This window comes from Cucurbita pepo, chromosome 10 (assembly GCF_057944985.1).
Source record: "Cucurbita pepo subsp. pepo isolate OVF chromosome 10, ASM5794498v1, whole genome shotgun sequence".
In the NCBI taxonomy this organism is placed as follows: Eukaryota; Viridiplantae; Streptophyta; class Magnoliopsida; order Cucurbitales; family Cucurbitaceae; genus Cucurbita; species Cucurbita pepo.
This window is the reverse complement of record NC_141807.1, coordinates 3,699,409-3,717,213: the sequence shown is the minus strand read 5'-3', so window position 1 is coordinate 3,717,213 and position 17,805 is coordinate 3,699,409. Positions and strand designations below refer to the sequence as shown.

The 17,805-nt window shown below is 40.3% G+C and overlaps 4 protein-coding genes and 1 long non-coding RNA gene across 8 annotated transcripts; 3 read left to right on the top strand and 2 right to left on the bottom strand.

Moving 5' to 3' along the window:
• The first annotated feature begins 398 nt into the window (after positions 1-398).
• On the top strand, positions 399-1,631 carry LOC111803278 (B-box zinc finger protein 19). 2 transcript variants are annotated; one of them, XM_087127730.1, is made up of 4 exons: positions 399-935; positions 1,004-1,100; positions 1,204-1,298; positions 1,370-1,631. In XM_087127730.1, exons 1-4 carry the CDS (start codon positions 843-845, stop codon positions 1,571-1,573), a joined length of 489 nt encoding a protein of 162 aa, XP_086983856.1. In that variant the 5' UTR covers positions 399-842; the 3' UTR covers positions 1,574-1,631. The 2 variants fall into 2 exon arrangements, with proteins under 2 accessions (XP_086983856.1, XP_023543376.2); XM_023687608.2 differs by having other exon boundaries at positions 448-935; positions 1,183-1,298.
• A 3,562-nt stretch (positions 1,632-5,193) lies between these two features.
• On the bottom strand, positions 5,194-6,701 carry LOC111804029 (GATA transcription factor 7). Its single transcript, XM_023688692.2, has 2 exons — positions 6,395-6,701; positions 5,194-6,298 (listed from the first exon to the last, which is right to left on the bottom strand). Exon 2 carries the CDS (start codon positions 6,269-6,271, stop codon positions 5,360-5,362), a length of 912 nt encoding a protein of 303 aa, XP_023544460.1. The 5' UTR covers positions 6,272-6,298; positions 6,395-6,701; the 3' UTR covers positions 5,194-5,359.
• Positions 6,702-6,837: 136 nt separating this feature from the next.
• Positions 6,838-10,287, top strand: LOC147790475 (uncharacterized). Its single transcript, XR_015422707.1, has 5 exons — positions 6,838-7,050; positions 7,282-7,637; positions 7,732-8,561; positions 8,665-9,106; positions 9,232-10,287. It is a non-coding gene; the product is annotated as an uncharacterized LOC147790475 (long non-coding RNA).
• On the bottom strand, positions 7,146-10,674 carry LOC111804028 (putative methyltransferase PMT27). The gene is made up of 8 exons (XM_023688690.2): positions 9,465-10,674; positions 9,210-9,359; positions 8,843-9,113; positions 8,637-8,747; positions 8,344-8,518; positions 7,989-8,261; positions 7,709-7,903; positions 7,146-7,621 (listed from the first exon to the last, which is right to left on the bottom strand). The coding sequence occupies exons 1-8, from the start codon at positions 10,662-10,664 to the stop codon at positions 7,405-7,407; spliced, it is 2,592 nt and encodes an 863-aa protein (XP_023544458.2). The 5' UTR covers positions 10,665-10,674; the 3' UTR covers positions 7,146-7,404.
• Positions 10,675-15,269: 4,595 nt separating this feature from the next.
• On the top strand, positions 15,270-17,663 carry LOC111803193 (protein EXPRESSION OF TERPENOIDS 1). Of its 3 annotated transcripts, none has more exons than XM_087127365.1 (3): positions 15,270-15,955; positions 16,152-16,820; positions 17,071-17,663. In XM_087127365.1, the coding sequence occupies exons 2-3, from the start codon at positions 16,226-16,228 to the stop codon at positions 17,460-17,462; spliced, it is 987 nt and encodes a 328-aa protein (XP_086983491.1). In that variant the 5' UTR covers positions 15,270-15,955; positions 16,152-16,225; the 3' UTR covers positions 17,463-17,663. The 3 variants fall into 3 exon arrangements, with proteins under 3 accessions (XP_086983491.1, XP_023543255.1, XP_086983490.1); XM_023687487.2 differs by having other exon boundaries at positions 16,125-16,820; XM_087127364.1 differs by lacking the exon at positions 15,270-15,955 and having other exon boundaries at positions 16,038-16,820.
• The last annotated feature ends 142 nt before the right edge of the window (positions 17,664-17,805 follow it).

Sequence of the window (17,805 nt, the reverse complement as noted above, 5' to 3'; positions counted from 1 at the left end):
AATCCCAACTCTGGACACATTCCTCATAGTTGAATTGTCAAAAATATTTGGCAACTCTTTGTGAAAGAAGAGGCAACCCCATATGAAACCAAGTGGATGATATGATACAATCCTCAAGATTTTCTAATTCCCATTCCACACAACATATTTCCCACCACAAATATCGAATCTGGTTAGGTAGAGACAGAGAGAGGGAGAGAGAGAGATTATGACATGAAAGCTTCTTGTAACTCACGTGGCGTTCTTATTATGGCTGCCCCTTCTGGTTGAGGTAAATGAAAACAGACAGCTCCCTGCCCCAAAAGCTACAATCTTGGAACCCATTTAAGATATGAGGGACACCAATTCATGGCTTAAATTCATCCACCAGCCACTTTCAATCACTGTTCGCCCTTTCAATCTTGTGGATGATGAATGAGTTGACGTTGATACAAACTAGCCTTCATTGGGTATTGATTTTTTAGCGTTAAAAAACTTTTACTTCCTTCCTTTTCTCGAACCTCCTCTCCCTGACAATTCCACCCATCTAATCCTTTTATCCTCTGTTTATATTAATATTATCTTCTCTTCTTTTCTTTCTCTCTCTCTATTATTGTCATAACCTAACAGCAGCAGCCGACACCAAAGAAAGAACATCATCACATATCTGAAACTGGCCCGGGACGATAAAAACCTAACGAAACTTTAAAGATACTCTTAATTTTCAGAGCTTCATTGAGAGTTATGTGTTTTTTGTGAATTTTACGAGGTGGGTTTTTGAAATTGAACGTAAAGTTTTGATCTTTTTGATGGGTTTTGTTGTGGGTGGCAATGAGTGAGGAGGATAAAAGCCATCAGTTTTGATGAGGATACTCTGTGATTCCTGCGAAACTGCTGCAGCAACTCTGTTTTGTGCAGCTGACGAGGCTGCTCTCTGCACAGCCTGCGATGCAAAGGTATATAAAACCAAGTGTGTGTGTGTATTAATTTTGGAAGTCTTTTGCTGATATATGTGTTTGGGCAGGTGCACATGTGCAACAAGCTTGCGAGCCGCCATGTAAGGGTTGGGCTCGCAAATCCAAGCGAAGTTCCTCGCTGTGATATATGTGAAAATGCACCAGGTATAATCATTTTGTCTTGTTTTTTTCTGTGATGTTCTTGTAAGGGTTAACATTTTGCGGGAAATTTATAAAATTTTTGCAGCTTTCTTTTGGTGTGAGATAGATGGGAGTTCCTTGTGTTTACAATGCGATGTGATTGTTCATGTGGGAGGTAAAAGAATGCACAAGAGATATCTTCGGCTGAGGCAGAGAGTTGAGGTTGGTGATTTCATCACATCTTTCTCTCTTTACATTCATACAAGATTAAGCTTTGTTTGATTGCTTTGCAGTTTCCAGGGGATACACAAAATGATGTGAAGGGCCCAAATGCAAAGCCGATGGAACAGGTTGAGACAGTGAGGTGCCAAAATCAAGAAAGGGGTGAGGAGACTGAGAAGCAGGAAGAAGATTTGAGATTCTCTGGTGTTAAAGGGTATTCAAATGGAGATAGGCATTCCAAGCGGCCTAATAAAGTGATTGATTTGAACATTTAGCATCTTTAGTACTACTTTGTATTGCTACAATCTTCAATTATAACTTTGATTATGAGTATCTGAACATTGTAAACTCGTGATTCTAAAATTGCTACCCAAACCAGGAATGGGATGCTCAGTAAACTAAGCCTCATCTAACCAAAGCTCACTTCATTGAATTCAATAAGTGTAAGAAGCAATCTTTTGTAACTCCATGATTAGCTTGGAACAAAGCGACATGGAGCAGCTAGGTAACTGTGGTTAACGTAACCATTTTTCATCACCTCATTGATGATCATTGACACACCGCCTTATTATGCAGGGTAAAACACTAATAAAAACAAACATAAGTGTAAGAAACTCGCCTCAAATGTGTTTGGCCACACACGCTGCCTACGCGACACAACTGACTTGCCTCTACATTAGGCCAAGTCATTAGACTCAACCTTGTCTCTACTTGGGGCCAAGGTCTCTCAATATAATGTCGCATCTGTCGTAGATGTTGGTGCGCTACTCTATTTGTGCAAATGCTTGACAAATTGGCATTCTTGTTTGAGTCGCATAAATGTGTACATTAAAAAGAGTACTTCCTAATCTCTTGGCACCAAGAATCCATTAAAGCACGACATATTGAATAAGAACCCCCAAAAGATGGTATAATCCCCCGCTTGCAGAAGCTGGACTCGAAGAAGAAAAGGGAGGAATTAGTAAAATAACCGAGATTGAAGGGGCCGAGTCCATGAGAGGGTTGAAGATCGAGGACGATGGCACCCATGCCCGTGCCCTCCGGTCCTCGTCTCAATGTCTGCATCGTTGGTCACTTCCTAATGTTTGGAATTTTGACGTCAATGTTTCTGGGTCGACAATGGCGGCCGTCGGCATGAGCAGTGCCTTCGATTTCTTGCTTCACTTGTTCTGTTCTGGCGGGTTGATTTGAAATGGGACAATTAGTCGATTTTGAGTCATTGGGCCCAACCCCATCAACGCACACTGGGTCATTCGGCCCAACTACATCAACCCACCTTTGAGTTTTTGTAACAACCCAAGCCCACGGCTAGATCAGCGGAGAGGTTTCCATGTCCTTATAAAAAATGCTTTGTTCTCCTCTCTAAATGATGTAATGGGGGCTAGCATCCTTGCAGACACACCGTGTCACATGACACCTTATAAGGAGTGCTTCGTTTCCCTCTTTAGTGAGGGGAACAAAACATTTACGGTAAGGGTGTGGAAACCTCTCACCATAGATGCGTTTTAAAATGGTGAAGCTGACAACAATACGAAAGCAGACAATAATATCTACAAGCATTGGACGTGGGCTGTTACAGTTTTTATTCTAGAATCTCGTATCAACTTAATGCAAATCAATATACTAAAATTTGTGTTAATGAATGTACCAATTTGATAAGAAAATCAGGAGTAAAGAAATCCATGAATCTTGTGCAACATTTTTCCATAACTTGGCTTACAGATCAACACAGAAACAGAGAAACAGAGGCTTGAAGAAATGGCGATCTTTATTGTGGTTGTAATATGAAAAATATATAGCAGAAAAGAGGGTAAAGTTGTTGATGAGCTGGAATCCAGTTTGAAACATATACGCCGCCGCCATCGAAATGCCATTGGCCATTCCCTTCCACTTGGATTTTCTGTAAATTTAATGTTCCGTCATGTGGCAAGCACTCTGCCTTTTCCCACTCCACCCCTTCTCCTATTCTAATTCGTTAAGCAAAAGAAACCACTTTGTATCATAATTTATGAGGCTGTAGTGGTGTCCAGTTCAGAGTTGGTTGAGTTTTTGGTGGTGAAGATCCAACCCCATTTCATTCAAAGTTCACTCATTAATCTTACTTACTCTGGGAGTGTTGTTTTTGAGATTCATAATATAATGTTTGTAGGCTTTAGTTGGGAAGGAGAGAGTATAAAAGAGAGGGAGGGGGAAGAAAACTGGAATTGTGCAGAGGAATTGGAATGGAGAGAGGAAGGGGTTGTGGGGTTGTTTTGGTTGTTGGAATTGTGTTGAGCTTGTATTTGGTTGAGGGGGTGAAGGGTTTTGAAAGAAGTGGGAGTGTGGGTACATCCAATGAATGGTCTGAGTTGGATGGAAGCCTGTTTGGAGGAGTTGGTGTAAGCGGAGGAAATGCGACTGTTAATGGTGGGAGAGATTCGGTTAAGCGTGGAATTACGAATGGTGGCGGGGGAGGAGGAGGAGGAGGAGGAGGCGGCGGTGGTGGTGGAGAGGGAAGTGGGGTTGGGGTAAGAAAGAAAGATACGAAACATAGTAAAAAACATGGAAAAGGCGGAAGTGGCGGCGGTGGGGGAGGTGGAGGTGGAGGTGGAAAAGGCTATGGATGGGGAGGTGGCGGAGGTGGAGGTGGAGGAGGAGGAGGAGGAGGGGGAGGAGGAGGTGGTGGAGGAGCAGGAGGAGGAGGAGGCAGTGGAGGCGGAGGGGGAGGCGGAGGCGGAGGAAGTGGTGGAGGTTGGGGTTTTGGCGGCGGAGGGAGTAGGAGGTTTTGTTGGATATGGGGATGTCGCGGCGGTGATGGGAGGAAAGCAGGGCCTAGAAAAGAAGGCCCGACAGAGTAGTGAACTTACATATTACCAATTAAGATTTTGGTTAACATTTAATCCCATGAAAAACAACCAAACTTCATTGTTCCTTAAAACTAAGTTTGTAAGTTTCGGATTTTGCATTATCACAAAGAATAAAGAAAAAAAGAGAGATTTAAGGATTGTAATACTAATATCATCTTCTTTGATTGATTAATGATAATATAGTGTCGTGTTTTCTTTACTTTTTTCAAATCAGTTAATGCTAACTTTAAATTATTATCGACACAAAATAAATTTATCATATAATTCTATACCATTTAAAATGTGATATGTGAAATTCCTTTCCGCAGAGAATAATGAAATATTCTTTATAAATATGTGAAATTCTCTTCTTAGTAGACTCGTTTGGTCAGTTTATAAGTAAAAGTCTGCGGTTAAAAATGATATTAAAACCAGACAACGAATGATGTGCAAACGAGGATGGTTGGATTGAAATAGAACATTGTTGGAAGCATAGAATAATAATTTGAATTATTTAAGAAAGAATTTAGGTGTGTAGAGAGAGAAAGGGAGGGAGTTGGGGGCATCTCCACGCACGTGAGAATGATTAAAAGGGAGAAGGGCAAAGTGGGGAAAAAATGGACCACAAATTCAAATAGTCTTGAGTGGGGTGGGGGTGGGGCCCGCTTATTCTTTTGTCCTATTGGCTGACACTGCATGCCTTCCTTCACATCATATTTATTGTTTTTTCTCTAATACTTCATTTATTTTCACCTATAATAATAATAATAATAAGCTTAATTTACAATTTTGACCTTAAACTTCCTACTTATTTACTCTTTAAATTTTAAAATTAAATCTAAATTATTTCAGATTTATATTGAAGACGGCGTTAATGTTTGGAAGATAACGACAACAAGAAGTTAGTGCCACGTGTTGGACAAAGCCTCCCCCATCTCAAAATGTTCCATTTCACGATTCCACACACAGTTGAGCACTGCCACAGCGTACAACTTACGCAATATCTTACATTTTTTTTTTTTTTTTTTTTTTTAAATTTGGAAAAATTGGACAAAATTATATAAGAAAAAAAAAGGAAGGGATAAATATATTAATAAAAGCTGTTGTAATTTAATTGGCAACAAGCGCCGATGACCTACCGCACCTAATGAGGCTCCCTGAAAATGACATTTTTTTTACACACTGCACCACTAAACTTAAACCGGGTTCGTCTATTCTGGTTCTTTTACACTACTCCTACGGGGTTGGGTCTGGACCGGAGTGGGCCGTCTCCGTTTCCTTTTTCTGTCGCATCTCCAGTACTTTCCGGTGGTGGTTTGAATGAAGCTCGCTCGAGAACGTCGGGCTACAAGCCGGTCTATATTCGGGAAAAAGCCGCCCGGATTTGAACCGTACACCGCACGCATTACACAGAGTCTTGGACCCCAGCGGACCAGCTCGCCACTGTGGGGTTTTTTGAACACCGCAATGGCTACACCGCCGCGGCGCCTGCACCCTGCCGGAACCCTCCTCTGCTGGGTTTTTCTTTGGTTTCTTCGGCTGTGGTGGGTATAACGATGGAGAAGAAATTGAATTCGTTAATGACCAGACTCGGCCGGAGATTTTTGCTCGCTTGCTTCTTGGCTTTGAGGGAAATGGGGTGTTGAGATTAGATTCAAAATTCGGAAGGGTGGGGGCGTGGTGGGTTGGTTCCTTTTGGTAACTATTGGGTTTCTCTGTCAAAAAAACAGAGCAGTTCAGTGGTGCGGCAGAGTATTCTTCTTGGGTGGAGTCGGCGACGAGATGGGACAGCCATTCGAGGTCTTCAAAATCTCTTGAAGAAACAGACCAAAAGACATCTCCAGAGGAATTGGTGGAGCTGTGGTTGGAAATTTCGTCGCTCTCACGGTATTGTTGAAGTTGCAGGGGAGCAGAAACAGAGGAATGGTTGTTTTTCTCTTCACCCTCTGCCTCCTCCTCCTCCTCCTCCTCCTCCTCTTCTTCTTCAACAAACCCATCTTCTTCATTTGAAAAGTTGAAAAGTTGGTCTACAAAAATGTAATCGGAGGAGGGGGATGCAGAGCTTTGCGGGTTTGCAGACCGAAGCTCATCCAAATGAAGTTTGGGGCTGGGTTTGTTGATGAGACCCATCTTCAACGCAGCCTCCATGCATTCAATTTCCGGAGACAAGCAAACCTAGCAACAAAACAAGAGAAGAATTTGCAGAATGGAAAACGTAGGAAACAAAGAGAAAGGGAAATGGAAGAATTGGTGAATTGGGTAAAAGTATACAGCATTTAATGAAGGGAAGGAATGGCGGCGAGGCCTCGGCGTTGGTCTGAAACTGCCCGTTTCTCCTTTTATGGGACTGCTTTCTTTTCTACTCTGCTATCATGGATCCTACGCATGGAACCGATGGGTGAGGGTGGTTGGGAGAATAAAGGAAGAAGGCAAAGCCATCCATTGTGAGAGTGGGCGCAACAGCAAGTGGGGGAGGCAGAGTTTGTATTTGGCCATAAGTGATAAGTCCCTTTATACAAACTCCACCCAAAACAAACAACCTTCAACCAATTCTCTTTTTTCCCCCCCTTGCATGTCTAAAATTTCAAACACTTACAAAACATTTTCATGCACCCTTCATAAATACAATCACGACATAACCACGCTATCTACTTGTGCTTGTCTTTTTTTACAAAAGCAGTAGAGATAGAAAGAATGGTAGGAGATGAAACTGACAGAAACTGAAAGAAGTAGCCGTTGAGGAGATTTGATGAAGTGAAATTAAGATTGAAAAAGTGGGTGTTCTTTTTCTTCTTGTAATCTTCTGCAAAACTGGGAATCTTCACAAAGCCCCAAGAACGAGTACAAAGGGACAGTAAAAGGAGACTGTTTTGTATTGACTTTACGTGCAGAAAGAGGGAAGGGATAGGGATGGCTGTGGATCACAGGTACCCCTTCAACCATGCTTTAGAGTTCTTCTTGTTCATGGAAATTTAAACAGTTTCGATCACAATCAAGATGGTTTTGAATAGAGAAAGACATGTTTAAGAGATTGAATTTGAGTTGATATTATAAGAAAGATTATGTCCAATTTGTGGACATATTTTTGTAACATTATGGATAATCCTAACAATTTGTGGACTAAAACTCTCTCTGTTTCTCTAATGGAATACTCTCAGTTTGGAAGCAGCTGAGGTATGTGCCTATTTTACATACTGCAACTCTTCCAGAGATTGTAGCTGGTCTACAAATCTCTGTAGAGGGTACTTTCATTAGAATTGGGTGCGTGTTTGTGTACAAAATCAGGAAGACTCTGCGTAGATATCTGGTCGCCAATTGCCTTTCTGAGCACTCAGCAGCCCTTCCTGGTTTTTGGAGAAGGTCAAGTGAACTTCCCAACGGAGAGACTTTAACATGTTCTCCACTTCTCCGATCGTGCTGGACTCATCTCGGACGATCAATTTGCCTCCTGGTCTTACGATGCGGTCGACCTCTGCTAAGACAGGAGGCAATTTGCACCTATACAAGAGAAAAGGTCAGGCTTGAATCTTTATCTGTGCACTAGAAGCTTAAAATGAGGAAATGTTGGAGTATATCTTATTCTACCTCTTTTTCAACTTTGAGAAAAGATGATCAGCGTGTAGAAGATCATATGTTCTTGGATATGTGCTGAAGGATTCACACCAATCATGGTAAATGCCGAAGAGACCGCGCTCGTAGATCACCGGAAGCGTATCGGGAGAGTCTACATTCACTACGTTAATTACCCAGACTTTAAGGTCTCTCAGAGCTGCTGCAAACCTGCAAGGACAATGTTGAAATGTTTCGAGTCGAAAGTATAAGTTTTGTGGATGAGATAAGAAGAAACAGAAGGATTTACTCATACCCGCCATAAACAGATCTCATATCCATCACATTCCTGATGTTAGACAAATTTATGCCTAATCCATTCATGTAAGTTTTATTCACAACTCTTTTCCAATGTTCATAATCAGTTGAGAAATCTTGAGGAGCTGGTTTGCCATAAACGCCCATCTGGGAGCTGTTTAGCCAGTAAGGAGGTGCTTGCAACCTCTGAGGCCATTGTTTTGGCCAGTTGCTTCCCCTCGCTGCATTGTCAACCGGCACACGGTGCATACATGCTTGCAATGGCACATACCTGAAAATAGAAGTCCAAATGCTAAATCAAATCAAACCCATTGAACACAACTGAACTTGAGATGTCCTGAATGCTCGCTTACCATGCTGCGTTCGGATCGTCGTCGTTTTTGCACATGGAAGGACGCTTTTCGTTTCTTTGATCGTAGCATTCGTTTGAGGTTGGTTTCCTGTAAATGGCAGCTCCAATGGAGTTCAACTTGTCCTTCTGAATTGTCATAAGCTCCCAACACATGGACTTTGTCAAAACAGACATTGCTGAGGGAAAAAATAACCAATGAGCATTCAAGTGGCCAGCGAGGTAGATATCTAAGAACGCTTCCGAATCTATTTGTTTGTTGAACATGTTCTGTTTCTTGTCTATAAACTTACTTACCTTTCCAAATCTCAACGTCTTCTTCTAGGGTCTGGTACACCGGAGTTGCAGACCAAACAAAAAACCCTCCCGGCCTCAGCACTCGGTTCAATTCTAAGAGAAGCATCCCACCTGCATCGGCGAAAAGAAAACGTCTCGATTTCCCAACTGTCGAGCTGTAATTACAAGTTAAGAAGATTAGAGAAGTCCATGGTTGATTATATAACCTTCTTCATGCCAAGGCACTCTGCATCGAGCGCAGTGAATAAGATCAAAAACCATGCTTGGAAATGGCAGACGCTGTGAGCCCATGACAGCAGAAATGGCTGGAATTCCCCTCTCAAGGGCGAACTGGACTTGAGCTTCATGCTCGTCTTTCGGTGCAAACGACATTGCAAGCACGTCTTTTTCGAACAGATAGCCACCGAAGCTGGCAACTCCGCAGCCCACGTCCAATATCACTCTTGTCTTCTTTCCCCACTCAATATCAGGTAAAGACTACACTCATTTCATATCTTAGTTATATTGGATCTAATATTGAAATCAAGAATGGAATTTGATTTTGATGCCAAGTTGGAGATCATTTTTTCTTACCTGTTGAAGAAAATCTATGTAGTGTAGAGCGCCGTGGATGAACTGAGTACCACCGCCGGGAAAAGTCAAGAACTCGCCGGTAACCTTGACCCAGTTTTGGTGGCCTTTCACCTCGGCAAGCTTTGTGCGTGGTACATTGTGGTACCAAATCTGTGGCAATTCACGAACACGGACAGCTCATGATATGATCCAATTCAGACGGATTGGTCAAAGAGTAATCACAAATCACAATGTCATCTATCTACATATTATTACCTTGTCCCTACTCTGAGGCCATTCGATGGATGTTTTGTAGTTCTCCGGGAGGGAGACCAGGCATGTGGGTCCCTCCTCCGGGCAGTGTCTCTCCCGGTGCTCGAAATGCTTTGTCGTTCGCAGCTTCTTAATGGCTTTCTCATTATCTAAACAGGGGATGTAATCAGCCCCTGCCGTGACATTGCAGAGCTTCCACGTGTATCCGTAGATGCTACCGTCACTGCTCGATTCTTCCCTCCGGCGATCATTCTCGTTCTCCGATTGCGCTGCCTGCGTCGACCACGATTTCTTAGACTCCTTCGACTCCTTGGGTATCACTGAGCTCTCAAGTGACCCTGCTGTGGTAGTCTCTTCCACTTTGATTTCCGTTTTTGTTTCCTTTGAGGCTTCTTGGCTCCCCTTGGATTCAGTTCCCTGTGATTCTTGATCCTCGGTCGGCTTTTTACTATTGTCGCTCGTGTTCGAGTTGTCCTGTTCTTGTTGCTGTTGTGTCTCTTGTTGAGCCTTGTCATCATCCTGGTTATGAATTTCGGGTTCTTGCGGGACTTTTTCGGGTTCAGATTCAGGTTTCTGTTGATCCTTTTGAGTGTCTCCACTGTTTTCTGGTACATCTGTTGCTGGTAGTTGCTCTTCATTTGAAATTGCTTGTTGAATTTCTTGTGAATTAGCGTTGTTTTCAGGCTCCTCCTGTATTTGCTTTTGTTGTTCTTGACCATCAACTTGCAAAGGCATTTCATTGGATTTGGCATCCACATTCTCCGTGGATTCATTGCTTTGTTCTTGACTCCCTCCTGAATCTAATTTGTCCTCTGTTTTTTGGGCGTCTTCCGGTTGTTGATTTCGAGTCATTACAGTCTCCTCCAACAATTGAGCCTCATTGGCGTCTCTCGACTCCTGGTCCTTGGAACCATCATCGACGATAATATTAACCGCGTCATCGGATTTAATAGCATCGAGAGGGAGATCACCGGGATTATCCTCGAACACGGAAGTGGCATCCTTCTCTTGGGATTTGGGGAGTTGGGTTTCGTCGGAAGAAGTGCGAGTTGTGGACGGCGGGGGAAGAACGGAGTTGGAGGTGAGCATCCATACTCCGAGAACGCATAAGGATAAGAAGACGAGAGTCGTAACAGTGGAGGCGTAAGAGGAAGAAGAAGAAGAGGACGATCGCTTGCTACCACGAGGCCTTCCGAGAGCCATAACAGAGTGGCAAAAGGTGAAAAAAAAGGAGGAACTTGGAGATTTGGCTATGGGGAGTGAGAAAGATATAGTAGTATGGGAAGAGAGAAAAGGATGGAGAAGACAAAGGATTCTAAATTTAGAAGCTTCGAAGATCCAAAAGACTCGGAGAGAAGACATGTTTGTAAGGGGACAATTGTCCATTCACAAACTTCCTGTTTTTGTGCCTACGCCTTTGCATGTATTGCATGCACCCTTCTTTTATCTCCCACCACCTTTTCTTTTTATTTATTTGTTTTTTTTTTTTTATTATTAAATCAGTGGGCCGTGGGCCGTGGGCCGTGGGCCGAATCAGTAAAAAGAGAAAGGCCCATTAGAAACCCAGCCCATTCCATAGGAGTTGGCCGAAAGCAATAATAATAATAATAGAATGAAAAATAAAATTAGAAACATTAATATTAAAAGCTCTAAATTTCGATGTGGATTTTTATTTCCTCATAAACTAAAATGACATTTTCTTCTTCCTCATGACTCACTTAAAATATCTTATACTCGAGTAAAAAAAAAAAATCTTTAGGCCACGTTGATGTTAAATATATGTAATATTCCTGATAATAGTGTATAAACCTTTTTCCTAATAGACACGTTTTAAAATTGTGAGGTTGACGGTGATAAATAACGGACAAGCGGATAATATTTGCTAGTAGTGGGTTTGGGTTGTTACAAATGGTATTAGTGCCAGTGAATGCTAGGCCCCAAAGGGGGACTGTGAGATACCACATCGGTTGGAGAGTGGAACGAAACTACAAAATCCCACATTGATTGGAGAGGGGAACGAGTGTCAGCAAGGAGGTTGGGCATCGAAGAGAAGTGGATACTACAAAATCCCACATTGATTGGAGAGGGGAACGAGTGTCAACGAGGAGGCTGGGTGTCGAAGAGAAGTGGATTGTGAGATCCCACGTCGGTTGGAGAGAGGAATGAAACATTCTTTATAATGGTGTGAAAAATCTCTCTTTATCAGACACGTTTTAAAACCTTGAGTGAAAGTTCATAAATGAAAACTCAAATAGGATAATATCTGTTAGCGGTTGGTACGGGTTGTTATAAAACATTTCTTATAAGGGTGTGGAAACCTCTCGTTGATATATGCATTTTAAAACCATGAAACTGATGACGATATGTAACAGGCCATTTCTTACAAGGGTGTGGAAACCTCTGCCTGACAGATGCATTTTAAAACTGGGAAGTTGATGACGATACGTAACAGGATAATATCTGCTAACAATGAGTTTGGATAAGGGTAGCCAATGCCGAGTAAGTAGGATTTCATTTCTAAACAACAACAAAAAGAAAAAAAAAAAAAAAAAAAGTTTGATTAAACATGATGATTGTGAATGAGTATTAAAACAAGAATAGGAATATGCAGCTGTTTATTAGCATAAGAACAATAATTAATTATAATTGAAAGGTTTAAACTAAAGTAGGCCATCATAAGAAGAAGAAGAAGAAGAAGAAGAAGAGGCGCAGGCCAATGAAATATGAAGATGTCCATAATTAAGCCATTATAATGGGAATTTGGCGCAAAGCTCGATGAGTCAACCACCTTAATGGCCCTACTTGCTCATCGTAGGGACTATCATCAAATCTATACTACCAGTTTGTTGCTTTAAGTTTAAGCTGCCTGCCTCCTCCAACGCCTACCATAACGCATTAATTATGATCATTTTTTTTTTCTCTACCATGCAATTTTTTAAAAAAAAATATTATATAATTTTAATGTAACATTATTCTTCTCATATATTATATGATAGTGTTTGTTCCTTTCAGGCTTAGAAATCAATATCTTGATTTTGTGTCAAAACAAATCCTTATTCTTTTCATAAAGTTAATGTGAGAATATAAATTAAACAAAATTTTATTCCGATTCTCAATAATTAAGATTGAGTGTGCAATATAAACTAAGCCCACTTCATTTAATTGCCTATTCAATATGCTTGTCAAACCAAACCACAATTGTAGGACTTTGATTCTTTCTTACGTTAATTGAATTACCTTAACCATTTATTACAGTTTAATTACGACCTATGACCAACAAAAACAACCTCAATGCATTATGTTTTGTTTTTTTTTTTTTCTTTTCATTATTTATCTACTCATAACTATTTCAAACATATCAATCAAATGTTCAAATCTTCCTCGTTGAATTAAAGAAAACTTTTAAGAAAGAAAAAACGTTGTTTTTCTAATTAACTGAATAATTAGAAATAGGAATCTTTGTTTTTTTAGCAAAAAAAAAAAAAAAAAAAAAAAAAATTTGTAGTTTGGAGTCTAGTTGAAGAAGTGTAGCTCACCACTAATAGATATTGTCCATTTTAACTCGTTGTGTATCGCTTTCAGTCTCACAGTTTTAAAACGCGTTGGTTAGGGAGATCTTTTCACACTTTTACAAAAAAAAAAAAATGTTTTATTCCTCTCTTCAAAATCTCCAGTAAAAAGACATTTGAGAATAATGTGAGCATGAGGACGAACCTTAAAGAAGAAGAATGGCATCTACTTTCACAACTTCAAGAATTTGTTGTATAACTCAAAATAGCATCTACCCTTCTTAAGAATAGGTATTTCTCATAGACTCTGACACTTTTTTTGTAATCAGTTATTTTGTTCTCTATGTTTCATATTATAATCTAAAACCCATATAAAATTTTGAATAATTAAGTCAATTTGAGCATTGTTTAGTTGATTAAAGACGTAAATAACGAGTAAGCAATAGTAATAGAGAAAAAGGGAGTCTCCAAAAAAAAAAAAAAAAAAAGTGAAAGAAGGATTTGAAAGATTCGTTTTAAGTCTTTGATTAATAGGAGGTAAGCTAAAAAGAAAGGTAAGGTAGGTAGTGTTCACACTTTAGGACCCGCCTAACTCCAAATAATTTGATTTGAATGAATCAAGTATGAGCTACACACACTCACTCACTCTCTTCTGTTGCACTAAAGTTATGCATACTTAGAAATGAGGGAAGTTTTGTAGGTTATACAAAATGAGGTTAAAAAGAAGAGCATGAAACGGTGAGAGAGTGATCACATGGGCTACCAGTTTCCATTCCAATCCAATCAAACCCCAGCCCCCGACAGTGACTCATTTGCTTCCCATTTTTGCATTTCAAAATGGGTTCAGGTTGGTTAACTTTGGGATTTGTTCGAAGGAGCCAGCAGGCAGGGCAAGGGGCTGGGGCTTCAGCTCTGGTAGTCAACCATGGGAACAAACACAAGGCTCGAGGAAGAAGACGACAGCCCATTCATTCACTCACTCATTCATTCATTCATTCATTCATAAGCTTTTAAAACGCTTATTGGGACTCCCACAAATCATTCACTTCTTCTCTTTCTTTCTTTCTCAGCTTTTCAAACCAAATATGCAAAGATATATATTTAATTTAAAAAAAAAAAGAAGAATTTAAATAAATAAAGATTTTGAAATTAATGTTATAAAGTAAATAATAGGTTGGTATTTTTAGAAAATAAAAATGGATGTTTCCTCTTTAGGGGATGAATTCTGATAGCTCTTTCCATTGCAAACACTATTGTTGATAGATAGCACGCACAATATTAGTTGCCAACCTGCCTCCAAAAGCCTGACAATGACATTTTTTTTTTCCAATAAAAAAAAATAGCACTTCATTTAAAATTTAAAATATTCGCTTGTTTTATTAGTATTGTAATTAGAAAAAAAAAAAAATCATATAATAAATATAATAAATATAATAGTAGTAGGAAAAAGATATCACGTGACATTATATATTTGAAATCCATTTTTTTCATTTATTATTTTTAATTTTGGTTTAAAAATTGAAACGGATAGAAATAATTAATAAAAGGAACGCAGGCGGAAGCCAAAAAGGAGATTGATTATTTTTTTAAAATAAAAGGTACGAGGAGAAGTGGCGATGTGTAAGCTTGTAAAGCCACGCCATCAACTCTGAAAAATATTTATTTAATTGTAATATCTGATTATTTCCTTTTAATTTCAACCTTATATTGCCTCGTTGTCACTGCCCAAATCTCCTCCACGCATTATTTCTTATATATATATATATATATATAAATTACAAATTTAAATAGAAAATTATTATTAAATTTAAGCTAGAGAGGCCAACTCAATAATTTAATATTATGTAACCATTTGTCTTTGGAATCTCGTGGATTCTAAAAACTTGTTGGTTTAAAGATTTCATGAAAAGAATAATTAATTAAAAAAAAAAATACAAGAAAGACAAAAAGAAGTGAAGATTTTAATTTAATTTTATTGAATTTAGATATATTTTTTGTGGATGGGGGTGCCTTTTATCTGATGAAAGTTGAGACATAAGTCCGAAAGCGGGGAACGAGGACCGAAAAGCAATTCGTAATAAATAGAGGGTCATTTAAATAATAATATTTAATTTAATTTAATTTATTTTTTTGGGGGGGGGGGGGGGGGGGGGGGGGTTAATTGTTAAGCTTAAGCCCGATTGGGTCCAGTTTCGGTGGTTTGGTTAAGGGGTGGCTGGGCTTGAATATTGTGAATATACTCGAATATTTATTATTGAATGTATAAATAGGGGAGAAATGAAAATAATTAGTATAAAGTATGGGGGTAGATTTATAAAAGTAAAAGATGAAGGATTTTGTTGAGGGGGAGGGGGTTTATATCCCTACAAATTAACCCTAAAGAGAATATTTATAAAAAGAAAAAAAAAAGAAAAAAACAAAAGAAAAGGAAAATAGATCATATAACGGTTGTCACAGACAAGTGAGCGGGTTTTTCGCGGAAGGGGGAGGGATGGGGGCAAAAGCTGGTGGGGTGACACGTGGAGGTGGGAGAACCATTAGATGAGGGGAGAATTATAGATGGGTGTGATGAAGATGATCTGAGCACTTGAGAGTTGGGATCCATGGGGAAGGAGAGGAGGAGGAGGAGGAGAAGAGGAGGAGGAAGAAGAAGAGAGAAAGGGAGTTGGATGGGGACTTAAATTGGGTTATCAGAAAGAGAACAAAAAAAAAGAAAAGAAAACTGCGCAGAGGAGAGAGAAAGAAAGGTGGGGAAAGAGAAAGGCATGGCGGCGTTGCAGAGAGAGGTGTAATTCTGGGCCATAAATGTGGATGTATTAGTAACACTGAGAGAAGGAAGAGGCAAAATTGAAAAAAAAGGGGAATTCAAAGCGTGATTAACGCTGCCCCCACTATCACCCAGCAGCAGCAACAGCAGCAACAGCAGCAGCAGCCAGCAGCAGCCAGCAGCAGCAGCCACCAGGCACCAGCAGCTGCAGCAGTTTGGTAATTAACTACAACGCACACATCCTTCCCACCTCTCCTCTTTTTTTTTTTTTCTTTTTTTTTTTTTTTTTTCTTTTTTCATTCCGAACTAATTTCACGATTATTATTTACCAAATCCCCAAAACCCCAATTCTAGACTCATTTCCTTTTCAATTTGTTTTTCGAAAAGATTATAATTCAAGCGCCTCCAATTCAGGCAGGGGGGGAGGAGGGGTTGGACCCTCTGATTATGGATTTTAGGTCACCCACGAATTCTGGGTCAGAGCAACAATGTCTGGCTTCTTCAGTTTAGGTGGAGGAGGAAGAGAAGACCACCAAGACCACCAAGACCATCAAGACCATCAAGACCATCAAGACCACCAACAAAACAACGACACAAACCCGGAGACCTTGTTTTGGTACAAGGGCAACGTGGAGCTATGGCAACAACAACACCACCACCACCAGCACCCTCAACAAGAACAGCCTCTCTTCCAAACCCAATCCCGGACTCCTTACTCCGCCGCTTTACCCGTTCGAACCTCCGATGAATCCTCCTCCAGATCGGGCAATTTCATGATGATTGGGTCAGGATCCGGAGGAGGAGGAATCAGCTGCCAAGACTGTGGCAACCAAGCTAAAAAAGACTGTGTCCATATGCGGTGCAGGACTTGCTGCAAGAGCCGAGGATTCCATTGCGAAACCCATGTGAAAAGCACTTGGGTCCCTGCCGCCAAGCGCCGCGAACGCCAAGAGAAACTCGCCGCCTTACAAACCCAGCATCAACTTCACCTTCATGGCGACAATAATCCCAAACGCCACAGAGATTATAACCCCACTTCCTCCTCTTCTCTCGCCTGCACTCTCATCCCCAACAACACTTCTGGTACAAATACAAATACAAATACAATCATCCCTTCCCCACCTTTATTTTTTTTTTCTTTATTTAATTATATAATTTTAGATTGCGTGCTGCAGATGTCAAAACTTCCTCTCGCTATAGTAAACCCCATCACCTTTTTTTTCTGTCTTCTTTACTTACTGTTATGCAGTATTCCTGACGAGTTCATCCTCTGTGTTTAATCCCTAATCTTCCATTTCTTTTTTCTAATAAAATATTGAATTTAATTTTTTAGGGTTAGAAATTGGGAATTTCCCGGCGGAGTTGAACTCACCAGCAGTATTCCGTTGCGTTCGTGTGAGCTCCACCGACGAATCCGACGATCAATACGCGTATCAAACGGCGGTCAATATCGGAGGACATGTTTTCAAGGGAATTCTATACGATCAAGGACCCGAAACTAATTACATTCCACCGGCTGAGACCTCATCCGGTGGTGGTGGTGGTGGTGGTGGGAGTAGTAGTGGAGTGCAACCACTGAATTTCATCACCGGCGCGACTGATGCGACCACCGCAAGCGGTGGTTCCTCCGCCGCATTACCCTTGCTCGATCCTTCCTCCTTATATTCAACGCCGCTGAATAGCTTCATGGCGGGTACGCAATTCTTCCTACCACCAAGATCTTAAAAAAAAAACAACTACATTGCTAAGCTATAGCTACGCAGCTTCATTTTTCATTTAACTCTTCCTCATCTCATGAACTCTTTCTCCATTTCTGTTTATTATGTCTACATTTCAATAGATCTGCTTAAAATTTGTAGTAAACCCAAAATCAAAAACAAAAAAAACCCTTCACTTCACGATGCTTTATCGTCCCCTCTTCTCCCATTATGTTTAAGAGCAAAATTGGAAAATAATGCTGAAAAATGTCTTGTTTTTTGTTTTGTTTTATGTTTTTTGGATTAAAATGTTGTTTTTGGTTCAAATTTCAATGCGTAGTTTTGAACATATAAAATTATTCTTCTTGAAA

Coding starts and splice junctions, on each gene's coding strand:
- LOC111803278 (XM_023687608.2), top strand. CDS start 843: ATGAGGATACTCTGTGATTCCTGCGAAACTGCTGCAGCAACTCTGTTT. Junction 936..1,003: donor GCACAGCCTGCGATGCAAAG/GTATATAAAACC, acceptor GTGTTTGGGCAG/GTGCACATGTGCAACAAGCT. Junction 1,299..1,369: donor GGCTGAGGCAGAGAGTTGAG/GTTGGTGATTTC, acceptor ATTGCTTTGCAG/TTTCCAGGGGATACACAAAA.
- LOC111803193 (XM_087127365.1), top strand. CDS start 16,226: ATGTCTGGCTTCTTCAGTTTAGGTGGAGGAGGAAGAGAAGACCACCAA. Junction 16,821..17,070: donor CATCCCCAACAACACTTCTG/GTACAAATACAA, acceptor TTAATTTTTTAG/GGTTAGAAATTGGGAATTTC.
- LOC111804029 (XM_023688692.2), bottom strand. CDS start 6,271: ATGGAGGCTGCGTTGAAGATGGGTCTCATCAACAAACCCAGCCCCAAA.
- LOC111804028 (XM_023688690.2), bottom strand. CDS start 10,664: ATGGCTCTCGGAAGGCCTCGTGGTAGCAAGCGATCGTCCTCTTCTTCT. Junction 9,114..9,209: donor ACATAGATTTTCTTCAACAG/GTAAGAAAAAAT, acceptor AAATGAGTGTAG/TCTTTACCTGATATTGAGTG. Junction 8,262..8,343: donor GACGATCCGAACGCAGCATG/GTAAGCGAGCAT, acceptor TTCTATTTTCAG/GTATGTGCCATTGCAAGCAT.